The 23,796-nt window shown below is 40.4% G+C and overlaps 1 protein-coding gene and 1 long non-coding RNA gene across 2 annotated transcripts in view; both read left to right on the forward strand.

The window, feature by feature from the left end:
* LOC106596013 (basement membrane-specific heparan sulfate proteoglycan core protein) overlaps positions 1-23,796 on the forward strand; it is a 221,626-nt gene that overhangs the window by 193,534 nt on the left and 4,296 nt on the right. The window contains exon 12 of the mRNA XM_045700624.1: positions 2,874-3,146. Coding sequence (XP_045556580.1) covers positions 2,874-3,146 — 273 coding nt within the window. The remainder of the gene's footprint in view (positions 1-2,873; positions 3,147-23,796) is intronic.
* On the forward strand, positions 3,153-5,765 carry LOC106578027 (uncharacterized). Its single transcript, XR_001322309.2, has 5 exons — positions 3,153-3,560; positions 3,656-3,934; positions 4,170-4,342; positions 4,425-4,541; positions 4,705-5,765. It is a non-coding gene; the product is annotated as an uncharacterized lncRNA (long non-coding RNA).

Raw genomic sequence — 23,796 nt, forward strand, 5'->3', positions numbered from 1 at the left:
TCGAGACCACTAAGAACACATACATTTGGTCTTAAACTTGTTATGGTCTCAATTCACTGGTTCTGGACATTGGTCCCAATGTTCTGGTCTAAAACTTGGTTTACAAACCATAGGTAACCCATGGACAGATAGACATTGCCTCATTGTCTACCTGTATGTTCCATTATGGCATCTATGAGAGCATGGGTAGCTTCATTGAGGCCATCTCCATTTAGAAATCATCAACTGTCTTATTCTACTACTTCTATCAGTTGGCAAACAAATTGAAAGGGTGTACACTGCCACCTAGTGTGTTTGGACAGGTATAAAGTCAAGGTTGGTGATTACTGCAACTCGCTGTTGGCTGGGCTCCCTGCCTGTGCCATTAAACCCCTACAACTCATCCAGAACGCCGCAGCCCGTCTGGTGTTCAACCTTCCCAAGTTCTCTCACGTCACCCCGCTCCTCCGCTCTCTCCACTGGCTTCCAGTTGAAGCTCGCATCCACTACAAGACCATGGTGCTTGCCTACGGAGCTGTGAGGGGAACGGCACCTCCATACCTTCAGGCTCTGATCAGGCCCTACACCCAAACAAGGGCACTGCGTTCATCCACCTCTGGCCTGCTGGCCCCCCTACCTCTGAGGAAGCACAGTTCCTGCTCAGCCCAGTCAAAACTGTTCGCTGCTCTGGCACCCCAATGGTGGAACAAGCTCCCTCACGACGCCAGGACAGCGGAGTCAATCACCACCTTCCGGAGACACCTGAAACCCCACCTCTTTAAGGAATACCTAGGATAGGATAAAGTAATCCTTCTAACCCCCCCCCCCTTAAAAGATGTAGATGCACTATTGTAAAGTGGTTGTTCCACTGGATATCATAAGGTGAATGCACCAATTTGTAAGTCGCTCTGGATAAGAGCGTCTGCTAAATGACTTAAATGTAATGTTAAGTAAGTAGATGCATAAGTAATTAAATCAATCAACAAGTTCCAGATTAATACAATCAACATTGAACATTTTACAAAGAACAATAGAGATTATATTTCTCAAATTCAATTTAAAGGTTTTGAAAATTGGTTAAAAATCATGTTTTTACTGTTTAGTTAATTTGTTATGCAAATACAGTTTCTAAAATGAATCTGTAATAGGTTAATCAAAATGACCACTACTGTGCATGGTGCTCCCTTTACTGCTTCTATTTCACTATGTTTCTGTAGTGACCAGTTTAGTGTGGCAGTAAGGAATTCAGGTATACAATAGAAACAAAGTGTGTGAGAAGTATATACGTCTATCTGACAGATGTTGGAAGACGTGTTGAAAGTTGGGAAAAATAGGATACAAATTAGAAAACAAATGTAAAGCCCCAATGTGCACCACTTCTGTAGAATGATCCATAAACAAATTATAGTTTTAACATTGTTTTGAGGCTTTACATTGTTTGTTTACATTTACATTGTTTACAAACATTGGAGTAAAACCAGATTATATTCTTCAAGAATCAATACCGGTATTCATTATATCATTCATTTATAAGTCCAAAAGTGGATGTAGCAACTAACTATTCTAGCTTTAAATTCAACATACACCTATAATGAACTTTCCAAAACCGCTGTTAGGTTCTTATTTTTCAGAGTAAATAACTCACGGACACTAGAGAAGCTTTAACCAAGTTTAATCATTCCCCAAAGGTTCTGTACAGCTGACAACAGACAGCTAAAGATTTCAGACTTCACAGTTTATATGCATCCTACTTAAGACACTCCCCTTTCTCTCCAATCCTTACATTTTATGGCTCTACAGGAAGCTAATAAAGAGGGTAACAGGATTCCAAACATTTATTACTCTCTTATGAGAATCTGTCCTCACCTCCTGACCTCAACCCCTCTTTCATCTAATACGCAGATGTCCATCTGTCTCCCCTGTATCAACACCTCTCTCCTCTATCAAACACATTCCAAAGCCTTCCTCTTTCTTCTGAGAACCATTAACTTCTAACATAACCCAGTCTCTTTCATTTCCTATCATTAATTTAATATCTCAATGTTCAAAGTTTAGCCGATCCCTAAATTGATGGAAATTTCTAAGGTTTCCATATGTTTTGATATTCAGTGCTCTTTTCTCTCAGCTCTGCCTGAAACTACAGTGACCGTAAATCCAAACCCTGTGTACTCCGGAGAAACAGTCACTCTGATGTGTTCAGCTGGGTCTTACAGTGACTGGAGCTATAAATGGTACAAAGACAACAGTGATATTAGCTTGTCCCAGTATAAATACCTTAATACTAGATCCACCATCAGTAGAGTTACTGAGTCTGACCAGGGTCTCTACTGGTGTCAGGGAGAGAGAAGATCCAGACCCACATCTTCATCCATCAGTGATGCTGTTACTGTTACTGTGAATAGTGACAATTTTAGTTGTTGTTGTTGTTGTTGTTATCTTATCACTCAAACCCATTGAAATACCAACAGATTATCAGCCAAAGACCACACTGACTTCAGACAAAGAGAACATCTTCACAGGAGACAGTGTGACACTGAGCTGTACTGTAGAGTCTCCTGGATGGTAGTTTTACTGGTACAGACACAGACCAGACTCTACACCAGTAACCACAACATCTCAATACTCCTACACACTCAGCTGGGTCAGTGTCTCTGATGGAGGACAGTACTGGTGCAGAGCTGGGAGAGGACACCCAGTCTACTACACCCTGTACAGTGACCCAGTCCAGATAATCATTACTGGTGAGTCTAAAACAGTTTTATGATAAAGTGTTATTTTATATGGATAGATGGTAATCTATGGTATAATATGTTGTCTGTTTACTGTATCACAACAATGATAGATAACTTGAAGCTATAGTGCAACTGTTAATTCAGTTAGTTGTGTCTGTGCAGAGAGACCTGTTGCTGTTCTGATCCTCCAACCCAACTGGACCCAGATATTCAGAGGAGAGACTGTTACTATGAGATGTGACATACAGGGAGGAGGAGACACTGACTGGGACTACAGATGGTATAAGAATAGTCAGTTATTCAGCCCCTTTAACACAAAGCCTGAGTACAGAATCAGTCCTGTCTACAGGTCTAACAGTGATTCATATACCTGTGTGGGTGTAAAGGGAAACAAGTTCTCCAAGACCAGTGAGGCTGTAAAACTGACCGTGTCTGGTAAGTCTATCTAATCATGTATAAAATAAATTGGGTTCACTAGAATACTTTCTAAGACTGAAAGGTTGAAACCTGTCCTCTATCAAATCACAGATCAACCCCAACCTGCTCTGAGTATCTCTCCTCAGTGGCTGAACCCTGGGGCCTCGGTGATGCTGAGCTGTGGGGTTAAAGAGTTGTCTACAGGCTGGAGGTTCTCCTGGTACAGGACTGTTCCCTACAGAGCTGGGTTACCCTCCCTATCAGACAAGTCTTACTCTCTACAGCCCATATCTGACAATGTGACTAGTGAAGACTCCTACACTCTGATCCCTGCTGGTGCTACTCCCACAGGATGATATGTGTGTAGAGCTGGGAGAGGAGACCCAGTCTATCATACACTCTACAGTCAACCTCAGTTTCTCTGGTCAGGAGGTAACTAACTGCATTGAAACTGTATTGAATTATATTTAAGTCACCCTCATGTGTCTATATAACTATAGGTCTGACTCTGTCTCTCTTTGTTTCAGATCTGCAGCCTTCAGTGTCTCTTACAGTAAATCCCAACACAACTCAACACTTTACATCAAAGTCTCTCTCACTGAGCTGTGAGGAGAAGGGGAACTCTACTGGATGGAGACTGATGAGATACACAGAGAGAGGAGTAGAGTCAGGGTGTGTCTCTAACTGGAGATCAATAACAGAATCCACCTGCACCATCACATCATTGGACACATGGTACAGTGTAGTGTTCTGGTGTGAGTCTGGATCAGGAGAGTACAGTAATGCTGTCAACATCACAGTAAATGGTACGTCTATTGTACAACATTCACTAGCGTTTTTACATTTCAATGCATGTTATGTGTCATTCTGCAACTGAATGATTGCGTCTCATAAAATAAAACACAAGCTCATAAGATGTTGATGTATTGTGAGTGATGACTCCAGATTTACAGTATTATTGATATATTGTGATGTGATCCTGGAGAGCCCTGTCCATCCTGTGACTGAAGGAGACTCTGTGACTCTGACCTGTATATTTAGATATCAGGAAACAAATCCTAAACTCAAGACTGATTTCTACAAAGATGGAGTACTCATCAAGAATGAGACCACAGGAGAGATGACCATCCCTACAGTATCCAAGTCAGATGAAGGATTCTATAAGTGTAAATCTGGTCAAGGAGAATCACCAGAGACCTGGGTGACAGTGAGAGGTCAGAAGAGCAGTGTGTGTGCATGTGAGAAGAGCAGTGTGTGTGTTCAAGTGTCTTGATGGTAAAACAAGTGTTTTTCTAGTCCCTCCAGGTTCCGTTGTCTCCATCTCTCTGACCAGGCTGCTGTGTGGTCTACTGGTGGTGTCTCCATTTCTACTGGTGTCCATCGTGCTGACGGTGAAATGCTGCAGGGCTCGAGGTGAGAACTTTCTTTCAGCGTATTTACAATCAGCTTATCCAGCTTGATTATCTCCTTTATGTCATGCTCTCTGATTGTTTACATTGTATAGCTGTGTACAGTTGAAAGAGCAGTTGGATCAGTTTAACTCTAGTGCTACTTTCCATCCATTATATTCCTGTAGGTTTGTGTTCAACAGTCACATCTCCTCAAGACCAGATACCATGTGATGATGTCATTGAACAGAATGAATCATCAGTGTGATCATTACAGTATGAACTGTAAGCTGAACAACCATTTTTATGATTAAGGTTTTACCATTGATATATGATAGTGTTTACTGAGTTTAATATCACTGAATGGAATTTCAGAAATGCTGAATATTATGAGTTTCTAAGTTGACGTTCTCAGCTTTTGCTGGCTTGTATGCTTTCCTTTGTATTGTTGATGTTGATTTTCATGAAATATTACACTTACCTGTCTTTATTTCAGTTTGTTAATTAAACAAGAGTGTAGTGCCTGTTTTTGTTTAAAAGTAGCATTTTTTTGTGTGTTGTATTTTACATAATGTCATGTTTTTTACATGCGGGTGGGAATAGAGTATACAGTATGTGAAACTTCTCAGTTTTTAATTTGAATTTAAAATACTAAATATGTGTTTATTCTTGATATGCCGACCTGCTCTAACAGTTGAGTTGGAACACGTAGCTATAGTTTGTTATTAAAAATGTATATTTACATAATGCGCTTTAATGCTTATTTTTATATTAAAGGAAGACTCAGCGAAATGACGTTGCCACAAGTAGCATCGCAGATATTGAAAGTACTGTACATAAAGTACTGTACCTGCGCATATGCACGGGTTCACTTCACGCTGTTCACAGTGTGGTAGCCACAGGATCAAAACAGCAGAGAAGTTGAGCCTCAAGCTTCAACACTTAGTTGTGGAAATTGAACCACTATTTATTTATTTTCTGCATCTGTCATATCACTGAGTCTACCTTTAAAATGAACTTACTTTTGACTTATATTTATTTTGAAATACTGTCTACTAAATATATTGTAAAAAAAAGTTTTACAGCAGATATACATTTTTAACATGTAAGTGCTGTAAAATAATTTCAGTAGTTAAAGGAGCCAGATGAATGTTCCACTGTGGAACTTAAAAATGGAGAAGATGTGACGTATTTTGTACTCATTCTCATACAGTGGGGCAAAAAAGTATTTAGTCAGCCATCAATTGTGCAAGTTCTCCCACTTAAAAAGATGAGAGGCCTGTAATTTTCATCATAGGTACACGTCAACTATGACAGACAAAATGAGAAAAAAAATCCAGAAAATCACATTGTAGGATTTTTAATGAATTTATTTCCAAATTATGGTGGAAAATAAGTATTTGGTCAACAACAAAAGTTTCTCAATACTTTGTTATGTACCCTTTGTTGGCAATGACACAGGTCAAACGTTTTCTGTAAGTCTTCACAAGGTTTTCACACACTGTTGCTGGTATTTTGGCCCATTCCTCCATGCAGATCTCCTCTAGAGCAGTGATGTTTTGGGGCTGTCGCTGGGCAACACGGACTTTCAACTCCCTCCAAAGATTTTCTATGGGGTTGAGATCTGGAGACTGGCTAGGCCACTCCAGGACCTTAATGCTTCTTACGAAGCCACTCCTTCGTTGCCCGGACGGTGTGTTTGGGATCATTGTCATGCTGAAAGACCCAGCCACGTTTCATCTTCAATGCCCTTGCTGATGGAAGGAGGTTTTCACTCAAAATCTCACAATACATGGCCCCATTCATTCTTTCCTTTACACGGATCAGTCGTCCTGGTCCCTTTGCAGAAAAACAGCCCCAAAGCATGATGTTTCCACCCCCATGCTTCAGAGTAGGTATGGTGTTCTTTGGATGCAACTCAGCATTCTTTGTCCTCCAAACACGACGAGTTGAGTTTTTACCAAAAAGTTATATTTTGGTTTCATCTGACCATATGTCATTCTCCCAATCCTCTTCTGGATCATCCAAATGCTCTCTAGCAAACTTCAGTTGGGCCTGGACATGTACTGGCTTAAGCAGGGGGACACGTCTGGCACTGCAGAATTTGAGTCCCTGGTGGCGTAGTGTGTTACTGATGGTAGGCTTTGTTACTTTGGTCCCAGCTCTCTGCACGTCATTCACTAGGTCCCCCCGTGTGGTTCTGGGATTTTTGCTCACCGTTCTTGTGATCATTTTGACCCCACGGGGTGAGATCTTGCGTGGAGCCCCAGATCGAGGGAGATAATCAGTGGTCTTGTATGTCTTCCATTTCCTAATAATTGCTCCCACAGTTGATTTCTTCAAACCAAGCTGCTTACCTATTGCAGATTCAGTCTTCCCAGCCTGGTGCAGGTCTACAATTTGGTTTCTGGTGTCCTTTGACAGCTCTTTGGTCTTGGCCATAATGGAGTTTGGAGTGTGACTGTTTGAGTTTGTGGACAGGTGTCTTTTATACTGATAACAAGTTCAAACAGGTGCCATTAATACAGGTAACGAGTGGAGGACAGAGGAGCCTCTTAAAGAAGTTACAGGTCTGTGAGAGCCAGAAATCTTGCTTGTTTGTAGGTGACCAAATACTTATTTTCCACCATAATTTGCAAATAAATTCATTAAAAAATCCTACAATGTGATTTTCTGGATTTTTTTTTTTCTCATTTTGTCTGTCATAGTTGACGTGTACCTATGATGAAAATTACAGGTCTCTCATCTTTTTAAGTGGGAGAACTTGCACAATTGGTGGCTGACTAAATACTTTTTTGCCCCACTGTATATCTAATAATAAGTGGTGATTTCCCACATCATTTTATTGCTTTGAAATAACTTGATTTAAGGACATATTCATTTTACTCTCTGTATTTCTGAGTTGAAACAATGCATTTACATCTTGAATGTTTCTATACTTTTCTTATTATGTAAAGCAACACTTTCTAACTAAATCTCTATGCACCATAGCGCTGTCAGTCTTCTGTAAACCACATTCAGATTGACTTGTACTGATATGAACCCATACAGAAGTGTTCCATGTCTGTACTATTATGATGAGGAAGGAATAAGAGGGCAGACCCAGTAGACTGAGGGCTTATGCTGTTGCTATGTGACCAATGACCATATTAGTTTCTATATTGTGATCCACTGGAATGTGGAGTAGTTACAGGCCTGTCCCTGAAGGGGCGATAAGAAACCCCAGATGTTTACCTGGCTATACCCACTAAAGGTGAAGTCTGACTGCTTTTCCCCTGTAACCTTTCTCTCTCTATTTAGGTTCGCTCCTTCACATGTTGTACGTGTGTCACACACTCTACACTCTACAAAAATACACTTTCAGATATGTAGAGGTAAATTGTTGGAAAAAAATGGGAAAATGCTAAAATGTTTGGATTCATGTATTCAGCACAATGCAAATATGTGAATAAAAATAAATAACACTTTATCCTGGAAACCCAGTTACAGCTTTGAAACACCTCCCATCTTTGGTCTGTGGTAATGAACTCCCCACAGCTATTCCTCTGATGTACACACTCACATACAGTACATACAAACCACACACACACACACACACAAACCACACACCTACACACAAACCACACACATGTACACGTGCACAATTTGTGATCAATTAGACTGATCACAAACAAACAAATTAAAACACAACCATAAATAACCCATCAAAGTCATACTGTCAAATCTATGCAAATGTAACACACTTCTCCACATTCTTATATCAAACCACAAGCTCTCAACTCATCCTACTTTCTTCCAATAATGAGGAAGGAACCAGTGAGGCAATGTAGCAAACCATAAGCAGAAGATTGTCAAAAAATAAACACGGCTTTAACCGCTACCCTATTTTTTTCCTGCAGTCTTTGTACATTCTGTAGAATTCTTCTCTCTCTATTTCTCTGTGTGTCGGTAAAGAGACGTGAACTAATCAATCTGTCGTCATATAGGAAGTAGAGGGGTTTGTCATAATAACTGTAGTTCAGAGATCATCGTCAGGACAGAATGGAGCACACCTTGCTCTGTGTGTTACTCTGCAAGTACTGAGTGAGTGTGTTTATGTATGAACACTAATTACCTGATGTAAATTAAGACAGTTTCATGCTTTAGCTTTTTTAGGGGTGTTTTTATCTCTTATTGAGAAAACAGTGCAAATGCTTAGTAAATGGCACTAAAGTGGGATTGCAGCAAATACGGAGTAGGTCTACATATGCAGGATCTTAATTTGATCACACTTTTGTTGCTGAGAATTTTCCTGCACCACAGGAGATGCAGATGAGCTTTGTGATTTACATGAATGAACTGAAAACCCACAATAATAGATTAAAGATGCACTACAGAAATGTTCCGCCATGTCCTGGTTGCTAAAATGCTAATATTTAGCCTAATTTCAGTTTGTGTGAAAAGAAGCAAGTATAGTGTAGAAAATCATTGTACCATCTAAACCGCTTTGAAAATATATTTTCCATAAGCAGAAATGTTGTATTCTCAGCTGTTTGAAGCTGGTGTACAAAACCAAAAGTAAAATATACAAAAACTAAACTAAAAACGGAAAGCTTAGAAAAAGTGCACATAGAAGCGATAGATCTGTTCTAATACTTGCTTTCAACGAGAAAGACTGATCTATAACTCACATTTTTATGTGACTTTTGTCGGGTCGCTCAAGAAGTTACATATTGCAGCTTTAACAGTATTGTACTTTCCATGTAGCCTACTTTGGCCTGCTAGTAGCCTAACAACCAATCAAGCAACATTTTTGACTAGTTTTTCAAATCATGTTTATTTTGCACTGAAAATATAGGTCAAATTAAGATCCTACACCTGTATGTGATGTGAGAGTGAGTGACCATCCTACATTGATGTTGAATCTCTGAGAACCTGAGCTTGTATAGCAGATGCCATGCAGACCTGGATAGTGTGGTGGTGTGGTGTGCATTTAACCAGGTCACGACTCAGGAACTACAGAGTAGCGCTAACTCAGTGGTCGCTAAATGTGCTGTCAATGACAATGAACGCAAAATGCTATATTTGTTGGATGTGTTCTAGTATCAAGTTGTGATTATTGTAAATGGTTGAGCGTTCCGTCACTACAGTTATAGTAAACTGTACTAAGAGATTGAATGGTGTTTTTGAGATTTTAGTCTCTGTACTTTCTCTGTATCCAGAACGGCAGGTTGATGTTTATTGGGATGAATCTTTTGCTGGAGGCAGAGTTGAACGATATCCACTAGATGAGCCAGCTGCAATTACTAAATTGTCTACATATAAAAAAAATACATGAAAACAAAAATACACTTTTTATCCTAATTTAGGGTCAGGGATAAAGTTAGCAGTGTGGTAAAAGTTAGTGTTAAGGTTAGGGTTCGGTTTAACATCAGATTTTATGACATTGTGGCTGTGCCAGATAGTGACTACACTGCAGAGCTGCCTCCGGTACATGAGTCATCCTAATACATACAAACCTGCTGCAGAATATGTGTTTTAGGTTATTGTCCTGCTGAAAGGTAAATTCATCTCCCAGTGTCTGGTGGAAAGCAAACAACCAGGTTTTCCTCTAGGATTTTGTCTGTGCTTATCTCTTCTTCTTTAAGATCCTGAAAACTCCCCAGTCCTTAACGTTTACAAGCATACCCATAGCATGATGCAGTCACCACTTGAAAATATGGAGAGTGGTAGTCATTATTAATGTTTTTTATTGGATTTACCCCAACCATAACAATTTGTATTCTGGACAAAAAGTGTATTGCTTTGTCACAGTAAATGCAATATTGTTGATCGATCCTCAGTTTTCTCCTATCATAGCCTTTAAACTCTGTAACTGTTTTAAAGTCATCATTGGCCTCAACATAGTGAGGAAGGACACCTGTATCTTTGTAGTGACAGGGTGTCACGATCGCCATCGTCAAACTCCCTATCGTAAATAAGCCAAGGCGCAGCGTGCATGGAATTCCACATCTTTTTTTAATGAAACCGAAACTCACCAAAACAGGAGGACAACGTGACATTCTGGGGCTGCTCAAAGGCAGCTACACAAAAACAAGATCCCACAACTACAGGTGGGGAACAGGCTGCCTAAGTATGATTCCTAATCAGAGACAACGATAGCCAGCTGCCTCTGATTAGGAACCATACTCGGCTCAACACAAAGAAATAGACAAACTAGATTGCCCACCCCACATCACACCCTGACCTAACCAAACTAGAGGAAAATAAACGTCTCTCTAAGGTCAGGGCGTGACACAGGGTGTATTGATACACCATCCAAAGTGTAATTACTAACTTCACCATGCTCAAACGGATATTCAATGTCTGTTTTTTATTTTATTTAACCCATGTACCAATAGGTGCCCATTTTTGAGAGGCATTGTAAAACCTCCCTGGTTTTGTGGTTGAATCTGTGTTTGAAATGTACTTCTTGACTGAGGGGCCTTAGAGATAATTGTCTGTGTGGGGTACAGAGATGAGGTAGTCATTCAAAAATCCTGTTAAACACTATCATTGCACACATAGTGAGTCCATGCAACTTATTATGTGACTTGTTAAGCACAATTCACTTCTGAACTTATTTAGGCTTGCCATAACAAAGTGGCTGAATACTTATTGACTCAAGAAATGTCTGCTTTTCCTTTCTAATTAATTTGTAAACATTTCAAAAAACATAATTCCACTCTGATGTTATTAGGTATTGTGTGTAGGCCAGTGACAAAGCATCTCAATGTAATCAATTTGAAATGCAGCCTGTAACACAACAACATGTGGAAAAAGTCAAGGGGTGTGAATACTTTCTGAAGACAATGTATTATGCCAATCATTAATGAGGGGGAGATGATGGAATGGGGAATTTTGCCATGGCACCAGGGTTGTTATCGCAACATGTGATAATATTAAACTACACATGTGAAAATATTTTAGCACGTCAACACACAACACATGATCTCATGAAATAAATGTGACAACATGGGGATACATTTTAATGTGATACCATGAAACTACACATGACAACTACACGTTCACATGTTAACATTTCAGCTCAACATGTGAAAACAGCTATTTCACATGTGAAAATACAAGTGTTTTGTAAGGGATGTAATTAAAAGGTATGGGGGTTATTAGGTAAGTGATACACTTCACATTCGACATGATCACTTAGTCCTGACTTTCAATATGAACCCACCTGGGATTTAACTCACAACCTCTGGGTTTGAGGAACGCTGATATTTCTGCTGCGCTACAAAGTCTGTAGCGTTCTAAGAAGTCCCCTAGAGATTAATTACCTATAATGCATCTCTGCAAAATAATGCCATCTGCACTGCTATTTTAGTTATGAATTAATCTGACTATTCTGTCACCATTGATTTAATTTACTGGATTCAGTAATTTGAGGGTTTTCTGTTTAGATGTCAAATGTTGGTGGGGCATATTATTCTGTTTAAATGTTACTCCTGAATTACTATGATAAATATAATAGGTTTTAATGGTACTCCGTGGATTGATGGCAGCATTCGCGCAAAACTGAAAGCGCAAACCACTGCTTTCAATCATGGCAAATCGACTGGAAACATGACCGAAAACAAACTAAGCCTTCCCTCCGCAAGGCAATCAAACAAGCTAAGCGTCAGTATAGAGACAAACTAGAGTCGCAATTCAATGGCTCAGACATGAGACGTATGTGGCAGGGTCTACGGTCAATCATGGATTACAAAAAGAAAACCAGCCCCGTCGCGGACACCGACGTTTTGCCTCTTCAACCTCAGGAGGCTGCAGGAATTTGGGTTGTCACCAAAAACACTCACAAACCTTTACAGATGCACAATCGAGAGCATCCTGTTGGGTTGTATCACCGCCTGGTACGGCAACTGCTTCGCCCACAACCGCAAGGCTCTCCAGAGGGTAGTGAGGTCTGCACAACGCATCACCGGGGGCAAACTACCTGCCCTCCAGGACAACAACCACCCGAGCCACTGCCTGTTCACCCCGCTACCATCCAGAAGGCGAGGTCAGTACAGGTGCATCGAAGCAGGGACCGAGAGACTGAAAAACAGCTTCTATCTCAAGGCCATCAGACTGTTAAACAGCCATCACTAACATTGAGTGGCTGCTGCCAAAATACTGACTCAACTCAAGCCACTTTAATAATGGGAAAATTGATGTAATAAATGTGTCACTTTAAACAATGCCACTTTATATGATGTTTACATACCCTACATTACTCAACTCATATGTATATACTGTACTCTATACCATCTACTGCATCTTGCCCATGCTGCACGGCCATCACTCATCCATATATTTATATGTACATGTTCTTATTCATTCCTTTACACTTGTGTGTATAAGGTAGTTGTTGTGTATATAATAGGTTTTAGTTATTGTAAATATAATAGGTTTTATTGAGTGTATTTTAAACAAAGCTGAGATTTACTTTGAAATCCTAACTGTAGGAACACAGGTGAAATCAGTAATTATTTGTGGCATCGCAGGATGATCCGAATGCCGTGAACCAAAAGGTTGGTTCAAAATCCCAGGTGAGGACATGTTAAATGAATGCAGCCCGACAGTATGCTCTTGATGGTGCTCCTGTAGTATACTGTGAGGGCCCTCGGGAAAAGGCCACATTTCATCAGCCTCCTGAGGATAAAGATTCGCTGTCGTACACTCCTCATCATGGTGTCCGTGGGGTTTGATCATTTCAGCTCCTCAGAGAAATGTACCCTGAGGAACTTTACATTTTTTACCGTCTCCACGGCGACCCAATTGATGAGGATGGGGCATGCCCAGTCACCAACACTCTCGATAACATGAAAACAGCTTAACTTCTCTGGGCTAGGTGGGACGTGACCGTCCCACTCTATTCAACAGCCAGTGGAACAGCGTGGCGCGAAATACAAAAACCTCAAAAATGCAATCATTTCAATTTTTCAAACAACACTATTTTACACCATTTTAAAGATAAGACTCTCGTTAATCTAACCACATTGTCCGATTTCAAAAAGGCTTTACAGTGAAAGCAAAACATTCGATTATGCTAGGAGAGTACATAGACCAAAATAATCACACAGCCATTTTCCAAACAAGCATATATGTCACAAAAACCCAAAACACAGCTAAATGAAGCACTAACCTTTGATGATCTTCATCAGATGACACTCCTAGGACATTATGTTATACAATACATGTATGTCTTGTTCAATCAAGTTCATATTTATATCCAAAAACAGCTTTTTACATTGGCGTGTGGTGTTCAGAACGTGTATTCCCACCAAAAACTTCTGGTGAATTTACAAAATTACTCGTCATAAACGTTGACAAAATACATAACAATTATTTTAAGAATTATAGATACAGAACTCCTTTATGCAATCGCTATGTCAGATTTTAAAATAGCTTTTCGGCGAAAGCACATTTTTCAATATTCTGAGTACATAGCTCAGCCATCACGGCTAGCTATTTTGACACCCGCCAAGTTCGGCAAAAACTAAACTCAGAAATAGTATTAGAAATATTGTATTACCTTTGCTTATCTTCGTCAGAATGCACTCCCAGGACTGCTACTTCCACAAGAAATATTGTTTTTGTTCCAAATAATCCATAGTTATGTCCAAATACCTCCGTTTCGTTAGTGCGTTCAGGTCACTATCCAAAGGGTAATTCGCGAGCGCATTTCGAGACGAAAAAAGTCAAAATGTTCCATTACCGTACTTAGAAGCATGTCAAACACTGTTTAAAATCAATTTTTATGGTATTTTTCTCGTAAAATAGCGCTAATATTCCAACCGGACAATAGTGTATTGATTCAAAGAGGAAAAGAAAAAACTGCATGCACGCGGGAACGCGCATATCCAATCTCTTTATCCTATACTCTGCCCAGAGACAGGAGACGGCTCAATCCACTTTCTGAAGGCTTTAGAGAGCCAATGGAAGCCTTAGAAAGTGCAACGTAACCCCACAGATACTGTAGTTTTGATAGAGAATCAAAAGAAGAACTACAAATTCTCAGACAGGCCACTTCCTGCTTGTAATTTTCTCAGGTTTCTGCCTGCCATATGAGTTCTGTTATACTCACAGACACCATTCAAACAGTTTTAGAAACTTCAGAGTGTTTGCTATCCAAATATACTAATAATATGCATATTCCCATTTCTGGGCAAGAGTAGTAACCAGTTTCAATCGGGTACGTTTTTTATCCGGACGTGAAAATACTGCCCCCTAGCCCAGACAGGTTAATAACCAACTCAGCTAGGGCAAGTAAAATGGTCAGAGTGAGGTGTTCTCTCATTTATATCTGGAAGCAAGCTAGCTACCTTTAGCCTGTTAGCTTGAGATCTTGACTACCTTTGTTAGGTCAGAACTCTTGGATCAACCCTACTCCTCGGCTATAGCGTCCCGTGTGCGCCCTAAACGCTCAGAGAGTGAAACACTCTAAATTTATGATTGGACAATCTGACACTGCTCTGAATTTACCACCGCCCAGAGTGCACTCTGAGCGCTCTCTGGCACTCCAGAGTGAATTTACAAACACACCCGAAATATCATCACACGTGAAATGTTTCAAAACATGTCATTTCCCACTTGTGGAATCTTTCGTTTTTTCCATAATGGGGCAATTAAAAGTGATACTCTTCAAGAATTAATGGATATGATTAATTGAAATGTGCAAACATTTAATTAGAAATCACAGATTGCACCTTTAAAATAAAGTACAGGACAGATGTGGTAATCAGTAACATGAATATGGCATGTTGTTATTTATTTCAAGCTAATATTGGTGCAATGTGACTTTCTTTGTTGTAGTGCTGAATACACACATCAACTCTGGACACTCTGAAGATGATGATGGTAGATATTTGTTCTCTTCATCAAGCCTCCATCTCTTAATGCTTCATCCTATTTCTTTATTTGTGATTTTTAATGTTGATTTTGGCTGGATATATTTTGAGTTTTTAGTGTCTCTAAATAACATGTGTATCATGCTGGTTTGATTTTGAGCTGGAGTGGCAAAGGCTGTTCTGACCATACACCCCAACAGCTCCCAGATATTCAGTGGAGAGTCTGTCACTCTCAGATGTGACATACAGGGAGAGGAGTCACTGACTGGGTGTACAGATGGTTAACACCCAGTCCAGATCAATGCCCACAGAAAGAACATGAATGTATTATCAGTGTAGCTGGGTTTTCCCACAGTGGTGACTACAGTTGTCTGGGTTCACATCAGCAGCAGGATTCTAAATGGAGTGATGCAGTCAGACTGACAGTGACACGTACGTCATCTTATCTCTCATTCACATCTGTGCCTCCGTTCTTATAACCACTTGACATTGGGCAATATTTTAAGGATGCTGTTTAGTTGTTTTAAATACATATGTTGTGTGTTTCTGCAGCTCTGCCCAAAGCTACACTGACTGTAGAACCAAACCCTGTGTTCCCTGGAGAGACAGTTACTCTGATGTGTTCAGTAGGGTCTGACAGTATCCGGAACTATCAGTGGTACAAAGACAGGAATGATAATGTAGTATCCCAGTCTGTCAGACACACTATAACAGGAGACACCATCAGTAGAGCTGCTGAGTCTGACCAGGGTCTCTACTGGTGTCAGGGAGAGATCCAGTCCAGATCCATATCATCAATCATCAGTGATCCTGTCACTATCACTGTGAATGGTGAGTTACTTTGTAGTGTGTTTTGTTGTCATAGAGATGGACACTATTAATTTTGAGTCAATCATTGTATTTTTGTCAGTATTCTTAGTTATAGTAGCAACAATACAGGTAAGTGAGAAAATACAGGAAGCACCAACGTAAAGTGTCTTAATAGGGTGTTGGGTCTCCAACCAGAACAGCTTCAATGTCATAGATTCTAAGTGTCTGTGGTGTTTTGTTGATGGTGGTGGAAATGTCCCCTAATTGGTTAATTGGGTTGAGATCTGTTGACTGATACGGCAATGGCATATGATTAACATTGCTGTCATGCTCATCAAACCATTCAATGACCACTCGTTCCCTGTGGATGGGTGGTATTGTCATCCTATGGGGCCATAACCATGGTAGCCAAAGCAATGGGCAACTGTGCCTGCCCAGTATTTTTATATATGACCCTAAGCATGATGGGATGTTCATTGCTTAAGAATTCTCAGGAACCACACCTGTGTGGAAGCACCTACTTACAATATATGTTGTATCCATCACTGACTCAAGTGGTTCATTTATTTAGCCAGTTACCTGTAAATGTCATTTTTTTCTAATTTCATATAACGATTAAATAAATATGGTGATCATACTTTGGAAAGATTGGTGCACCAACTGCATTTAATCATGATAGAGCAGATTCTATGTATGAATCAACTAACTACATTTAATCATGATAGAGCAGATTCTATGTATGAATCAACTAACTACATTTAATCATGGTAGAGCAGATTCTATGTATGAATCAACTAACTACATTTAATCATGATAGAGCAGATTCTATGTATGAATCAACTAACTTCATGTGTCTTTCTACAGCTCTGCCTTCGGCCTCACTGAAGATAGTCACTCCACAGGGTCTCCTCTACCCTGGAGAGACAGTCACTCTGCAGTGTGACATATCAGAGTACACAGGCTGGACGTACCGCTGGTTCAGATACAAAGAAGAGCTTCCCAGTCAGAACAGAAAAACCATCACCATCTCTCTCCCTGACCAGGCTGGTCAGTACAGGTGTGTTGGGAGGAGGAGAGGTCGGCCACAGAAGTCATATCACAGCTCAGCTCTCCCCATCATCATCACTGGTGAGCTCTACACTACCCTACTCTACTGTGCTCTACTGTACTGTACCCTACTCTATTGTACTCTACTTTACTGTGCTCTACTGAACTGTAACCTATTCTATTGTACTGTGCTCTACTGAACAGTACCCTACTCTACTTTACCCTACTCTATTGTACTGTACTCTATTGTACTGACCCCTACTGAACTGTACCCTACTCTATTGTAGTGTGCTGTGCTGAACACTGCCCTACTCTGTTGTGCTGTGCTCTACTGAACTGTACCCTACTCAATTGTACTGTGCTCAACTGAACTGTACCCTACTCTATTGTACTGTACCCTACTCTGTTGTGCTGCGCACTACTGAACTGGACCCTACTCTATTGTACTGTATTCTATTGTACTGTACCCTTCTCTACTGTACCCTACCCTGTTATACTGTATCCTATTGAACTGTACCCTACTCTATTGTAGTGTGCTCTACTGAATACTACCCTACTCTACTGTACTCTACTTATTGTACTGTGTTCTACTGAACTGTACCATACTCTATTGTACTGTGATGTACACTACTGTACCCTACTCTACTGTACTGTGCTCTACTGAACTGTACCCTACTCTATTGTACTGTGCTCTACTGTACTGTACCCTACTCTATTGTACTGTGCTCTACTGTACTGTACCCTACCCCACTGTACCCTACTCTATTGTACTGTGCTCAACTGAACTGTACTCTACTCTATTGTACTGTGTTCTACAGAACTGTACCCTAGTCTATTGTACTGTACTCTACTGTACTGTACCCTACTCTGTTGTGCTGCGCACTACAAACGGTACCCTACTCTACTGTACTTTATTCTATTGTACTGTACCCTTCTCTACTGTACCCTACTCATTTTTACATTTTTTTTTTACATTTTAGTCATTTAGCAGACGCTCTTATCCAGAGCGACTTACAGTAGTGAATGCATACATTTCATAGAATTATTTTCCTGTGCTGGCCCCCCGTGGGAATCGAACCCACAACCCCTGGCGTTGCAAACACCATGCTCTGTTGTACTGTATCCTATTGAACTGTACCCTACTCTATTGTACTGTGTTCTAGTGAACTTTACCCTACTATGTTGTGCTGCGCACTACTGAACTATACCCTACTCTATTGTACTGTGATCTACTGTACCCTACTCTACTGTACCCTACTTTATTGTACTGTGCTCAACTGATCTGTACCCTACTCTATTGTATAGTACTCAACTGAACTGTACCCTCTTCTATTGTATTGTACTCTACTGAACTGTACCCTACTTTATTGTACTGTGCTCTACTGTACTATACCATACTCTATTGTACTGTGCTCTACTGCACTGTACCCTACTCTACTGTACTGTGCTGTACTGTATTGTCCTCTACTCTACTGAACTCTACTGAACTATTCCCTACTCTATTGTACTGTACTCTACTGTACTGTGCTCTACTCTACTGTACTCTACTGTACTGTACCCTACTCTACTGACCTGTGCTCTACTGAACTGTACCCGACTCTATTGGACTGTGCTCTACTGAACTGTACCCTACTCTATTGTACTGTGCTCCACTGAAATGTACCCTTCTCTATTGCACTGTGCTCATCTGAACTGTACCCTACTCTGTTGTACTGTGCACTACTGAACTGTACCCGACTCTATTGGACTGTGCTCTACTGAACTGAACCCTACTCTATTGTACTGTGCTCCACTGAAATGCACCCTACTCTATTGTACTGTACTCTACTGAACTATTCCCTGCTCTATTGTACTGTGCTCTACTGTACTGTACTCTACTCTACTGAACTGTACCCAACTGTACTGTACTGTACTGAACTGTGCCCTACTGTACTGTACCATGCTCTACTGAACTATACCCTACTCTATTGCACTGTGCATTACTGTGCTCTACCCTAACCTATTGTACTGAACTCTACTGAATTGTACCCACCTCTATTGTACTGTACTCTACTGAACTATACCCTACTCTATTGTACTGTGCTCTACTGAACTATACCCTACTCTATTGTAATGTGCTCAACTAAATTGTACCCTACTCTTTTGTACTGTACTGTACCTACCCTACTGTACTCTACTGTACTGTACCCTACTCTAATGTACTGAGCTCTACTGAACTGTACCCAACTCTATTGTACTGTACTCAAATGAACTGTATCCTACTCAATTTCGCTGTGCTCAACTGAACTGTAACCTATTCTGTTGTACTGTACTCTACTCTACTGTACCCTACTCTAATGTACTGTGCTCTGCTGTACTGGTCCCTACTCTACAGTACCCTACTCTACTATACTGTACCCTACTCTGCTGTACCCAACTCTATTGCACTGTACCCTACTGTATTGTACTCTACTGTACTCTAGTTGAATGTATTGCACTGTGTTCGGCTGAACTGTACCCTACTCTATTGTACTGTAGTCTACTGAAATGTACCCTACTCTGTTGTACTGTGCTGTACTGAACTGTACCCTACTATAGTGTACTGTTCTCTATTGTACTTTACCCTACTCTATTGCACAGTGCTCTACTGTACTGTACCCTTCTCTATTGTACTGTGCTCAAATGAACTATACCCTACTCTATTGTACTGTACTCTACTCTACTGTACTGTACTCTACTGTACTGCACCCTACTCTACTGAGCTCTACTGAACTATACCCTACTCTATTGCACTGTGCTCTACTGTACTGTACCCTACTCTACTGTACTCTACTGTACTGTACCCTACTCTTTAGTACTGTGCTCTACTGACCTTTACCCTACTCTATTGTACTGTGCTCTACTGAACTTTACAATACTCTATTGTACTGTACTCTATTGTACGTTACCCTACTGTACTGTCCCCTTCTCTATTGTACTGTGTTCTACTGAACTGTACCCTACTCCACTGTACTGTACCCTACTCTATTGTACTGTGCTCTTCTGAACTGTACTCTACTGTACTCTATTTGAATGTTTTGCATGGTGCTCTACTGAACTGTACATTACTCTATTGTACTGTGCTCTATTGTACTGTACCCTACTCTACTGTACTGCACCCTACTCTATTGTACTGTGCTCTTCTGAACTGTACTCTACTGTACTCTAATTGAATGTTTTGCACTGTGCTCTACTGAACTGGACACTACTATTTCGTACTGTGTTCTATTGTACTGTACCCTGCTCTACTGTACTGTACCCAACTCTTGTACTATGCTCTACTGAACTGGACCCTACTCTATTGCATGTGCTCTACTGAACTGTACCCTACTCTACTGCACTGTACTCTACTGACTGTACCCTACCCTACTGTACTCTACTGTACTGTACCCTACTCTAATGTACTGAGCTCTACTGTACAATTCCCTACTCTACCCTACTCTACTGTACAGTGCTCTAATGAACTGTACCCGACTCGATTGTACTGTACTCTAATGAACTGTACACTACTCTATTGTACTGTGCTCTACTGAGCTGGACCCTACTCTATTGCACTGTGCTCTACTGAACTGTACACTACTCTATTGTACTGTGCTCTACTGAGCTGTACCCTACTCTATTGTACTGTGCACTACTGAACTGTACCCTACTCTATTGTACTGTGCTCTACTGAACTCTACCCTACTCTATTGTACTGTACTCTACTGTACTGTACCCTTCTCTTCTGAACTCTACCACACTCTATTGTACTGTACTGTACTCTACTGTATCCTTCTCTACTTTACTGTACCCTACTCTACTGTACTGTGCTCTACTGTACTGTACTCTACTGAACTGTACCCTACTCCATTTTTTTCTTCTTTTTATACCTTTATTTAACTAGGCAAGTCAGTTAAGAACAAATTGTTATTTTCAGTGACGGCCTTGGAACATTGGGTTAACTGTCTTATTCAGGGGCAGAACGACAGATTTTTACCTTGTCATCTAGGGGATTCGATCTTGCAACATTTCGGTTACTAGTCCAACGCTCCAACCACTAGGCTACCTGCCGCCCCGAATGTACTGTGCTCACCTGTGCTCTACTGAGCTGTACCCTACTTGTTCAACTGTATTGTGCTTTACTGTACTGTACCCCACTCTACTGTACCCTACTTTACTGTCCTCTACTGTGCTCTACGGTACTGTACTGTATTGTGTTCTACTGTACTGTACTCAAGTTTACTCTACTTGAGTTTCTTACGATTGAAGAATGGGCCCAAGGACTCGGGATCTAGTGGTCTTGGTCTTGGGACCACTCGGGATCTAGTAGACTTGGTCTTGAGACCACTCGGGATCTAGTAGACTTGGTCTTGAGACAACTTGGGATCTAGTGGTCTTGGTCTTGAGACCACTCGGGATCTAGTAGACTTGGTCTTGAGACAACTTGGGATCTAGTGGTCTTGGTCTTGAGACCACTCGGGATCTAGTAGACTTGGTCTTGAGACAACTTGGGATCTAGGGGTCTTGAGACCACTCGGGATCTAGTGGACTTGGTCTTGAGACCACTCAGGATCTAGTGGACTTGGTCTTGAGACCACTCGGGATCCAGTGGTCTTGGTCTTGAGACCACTTGGGACGAGTGGTCTTGGTCTCGAGACCACTCGGGATCTAGTGGACTTGGTCTTGAGAACACTGAAAAACACATACATTTGGTCTTTAACTTGTTATCGTCTCAATTCACTGGTTCTGGATATTGGGACCAATGTTCTGGTCTTAAACTTGGTTTATAAACCATAGGTAACCCATGGACTTAGATAGACATTGCCTCATTGTCTACCTGTATGTCCCATTATGGCATCTATGAGAGCATGGGCAACTTCATTGAGGCCATCTCCATTTAGAAATCATCAACTGTCTTCTTCTACTACTTCTATCAGTTGGCAAACAAATTGAAAGGGTGTACACTGCCACCTAGTGTGTTTTGACAGGTATAAAGATCCTTTCGTAACCCATCGGAAGTCCAACCCAGTTGAATATTTAAAAATTGTGAAAGTCCTCAATAGTGCTGCCCATGCTAAAACATGCTTTTGGGCACTAGAGTCCTCTAATTTTCTCTATGAGGCAACCCAATTGGAGGAAGACAATACTCTCTGATCATTGGCTGATCACTCCCAAACCATAGAAATCCCCACCCAGTTGACTACTTTAAATGGTGGAAGTCGTCAATGGCAATGTTTATGGTAAAATGAGTTTTATACATCTAGCTTTCTCTATTTTTGAAACCTTACACCGAAACACCTGCTATTTTGCCAAAATAATGAAAGGAAAAGTGATAATTAAACATCTAACAACATAATTAATTAGATGCATAAGTAATTAAATCAATCAACAAGTTCCAGATGAATACAATCAACATTGAACATTTTACAAAGAACAGTAGAGATTATATTTCTCTAAATTCAATTTAAAGGTTTTGAAAATTGGTTAAAAATCATGTTTTTACTATTTAGTTAATTTGGTATGCAAATACAGTTTCTAAAATGAATCTGTAATAGGTTAATCAAAATGACCACTACCGTTCATGGTGCTCCCTTTACTGCTTCTATTTCACTATGTTTCTGTAGTGACCAGTTTAGTGTGGTGGTAGGAATTCAGGTTTGCAATACAAACAAAGTGTGTGAGAAGTATATATGTCTATCTGACAGATGTTGGAAGACGTGTGTTGAAAGTTGGGAAAAATAGGATACAAATTAGAAAACAAATGTAAAGCCCCAATGTGCACCACTTCTGTAGAATGATCCATAAACAAATGATAGTTTTAACATTGTTTTGAGGCTTTACATTGTTTGTTTACATTTACATGGTTTACAAACATTGGAGTAAAACCAGATTATATTCTTCAAGAATCAATACCGGTATACATTATATCATTCATTTATAAGTCCAAAAATGGATGTAGCAACTAACTATTTTAGCTTTAAATTCAACATACACCTATAATGAACTTTCCAAAACCGCTAAATTGATGGAAATTTCTAAGGTTTCCATATGTTTTGATATTCAGTGCTCTTTTCTCTCAGCTCTGCCTGAAACTACAGTGACCGTAAATCCAAACCCTGTGTACCCCGGAGAAACATCACTCTGACGTGTTCAGCTGGGTCTTACAGTGACTGGAGCTATAAATGGTACAAAGACAACAGTGAGATTAGCTTGTCCCAGTATAAATACCTTAATACTAGATCCACCATCAGTAGAGTTACTGAGTCTGACCAGGGTCTCTACTGGTGTCAGGGAGAGAGAAGATCCAGACCCACATCTTCATCCATCAGTGATGCTGTCACTGTTACTGTGAATAGTGACAATTTTAGTTGTTGTTGTTGTTGTTGTTGTTGTTATCTTATCACTCAAACCCATTGAAATACCAACAGATTATCAGCCAAAGACCACACTGACTTCAGACAAAGAGAACATATTCACAGGAGACAGTGTGACACTGAGCTGTACTGTAGAGTCTCCTGGATGGAAGTTTTACTGGTACAGACACAGACCAGACTCTACACCAGT

The sequence above is a fragment of the Salmo salar genome, chromosome ssa18 (assembly GCF_905237065.1).
Source record: "Salmo salar chromosome ssa18, Ssal_v3.1, whole genome shotgun sequence".
NCBI classification, from domain to species: Eukaryota; Metazoa; Chordata; class Actinopteri; order Salmoniformes; family Salmonidae; genus Salmo; species Salmo salar.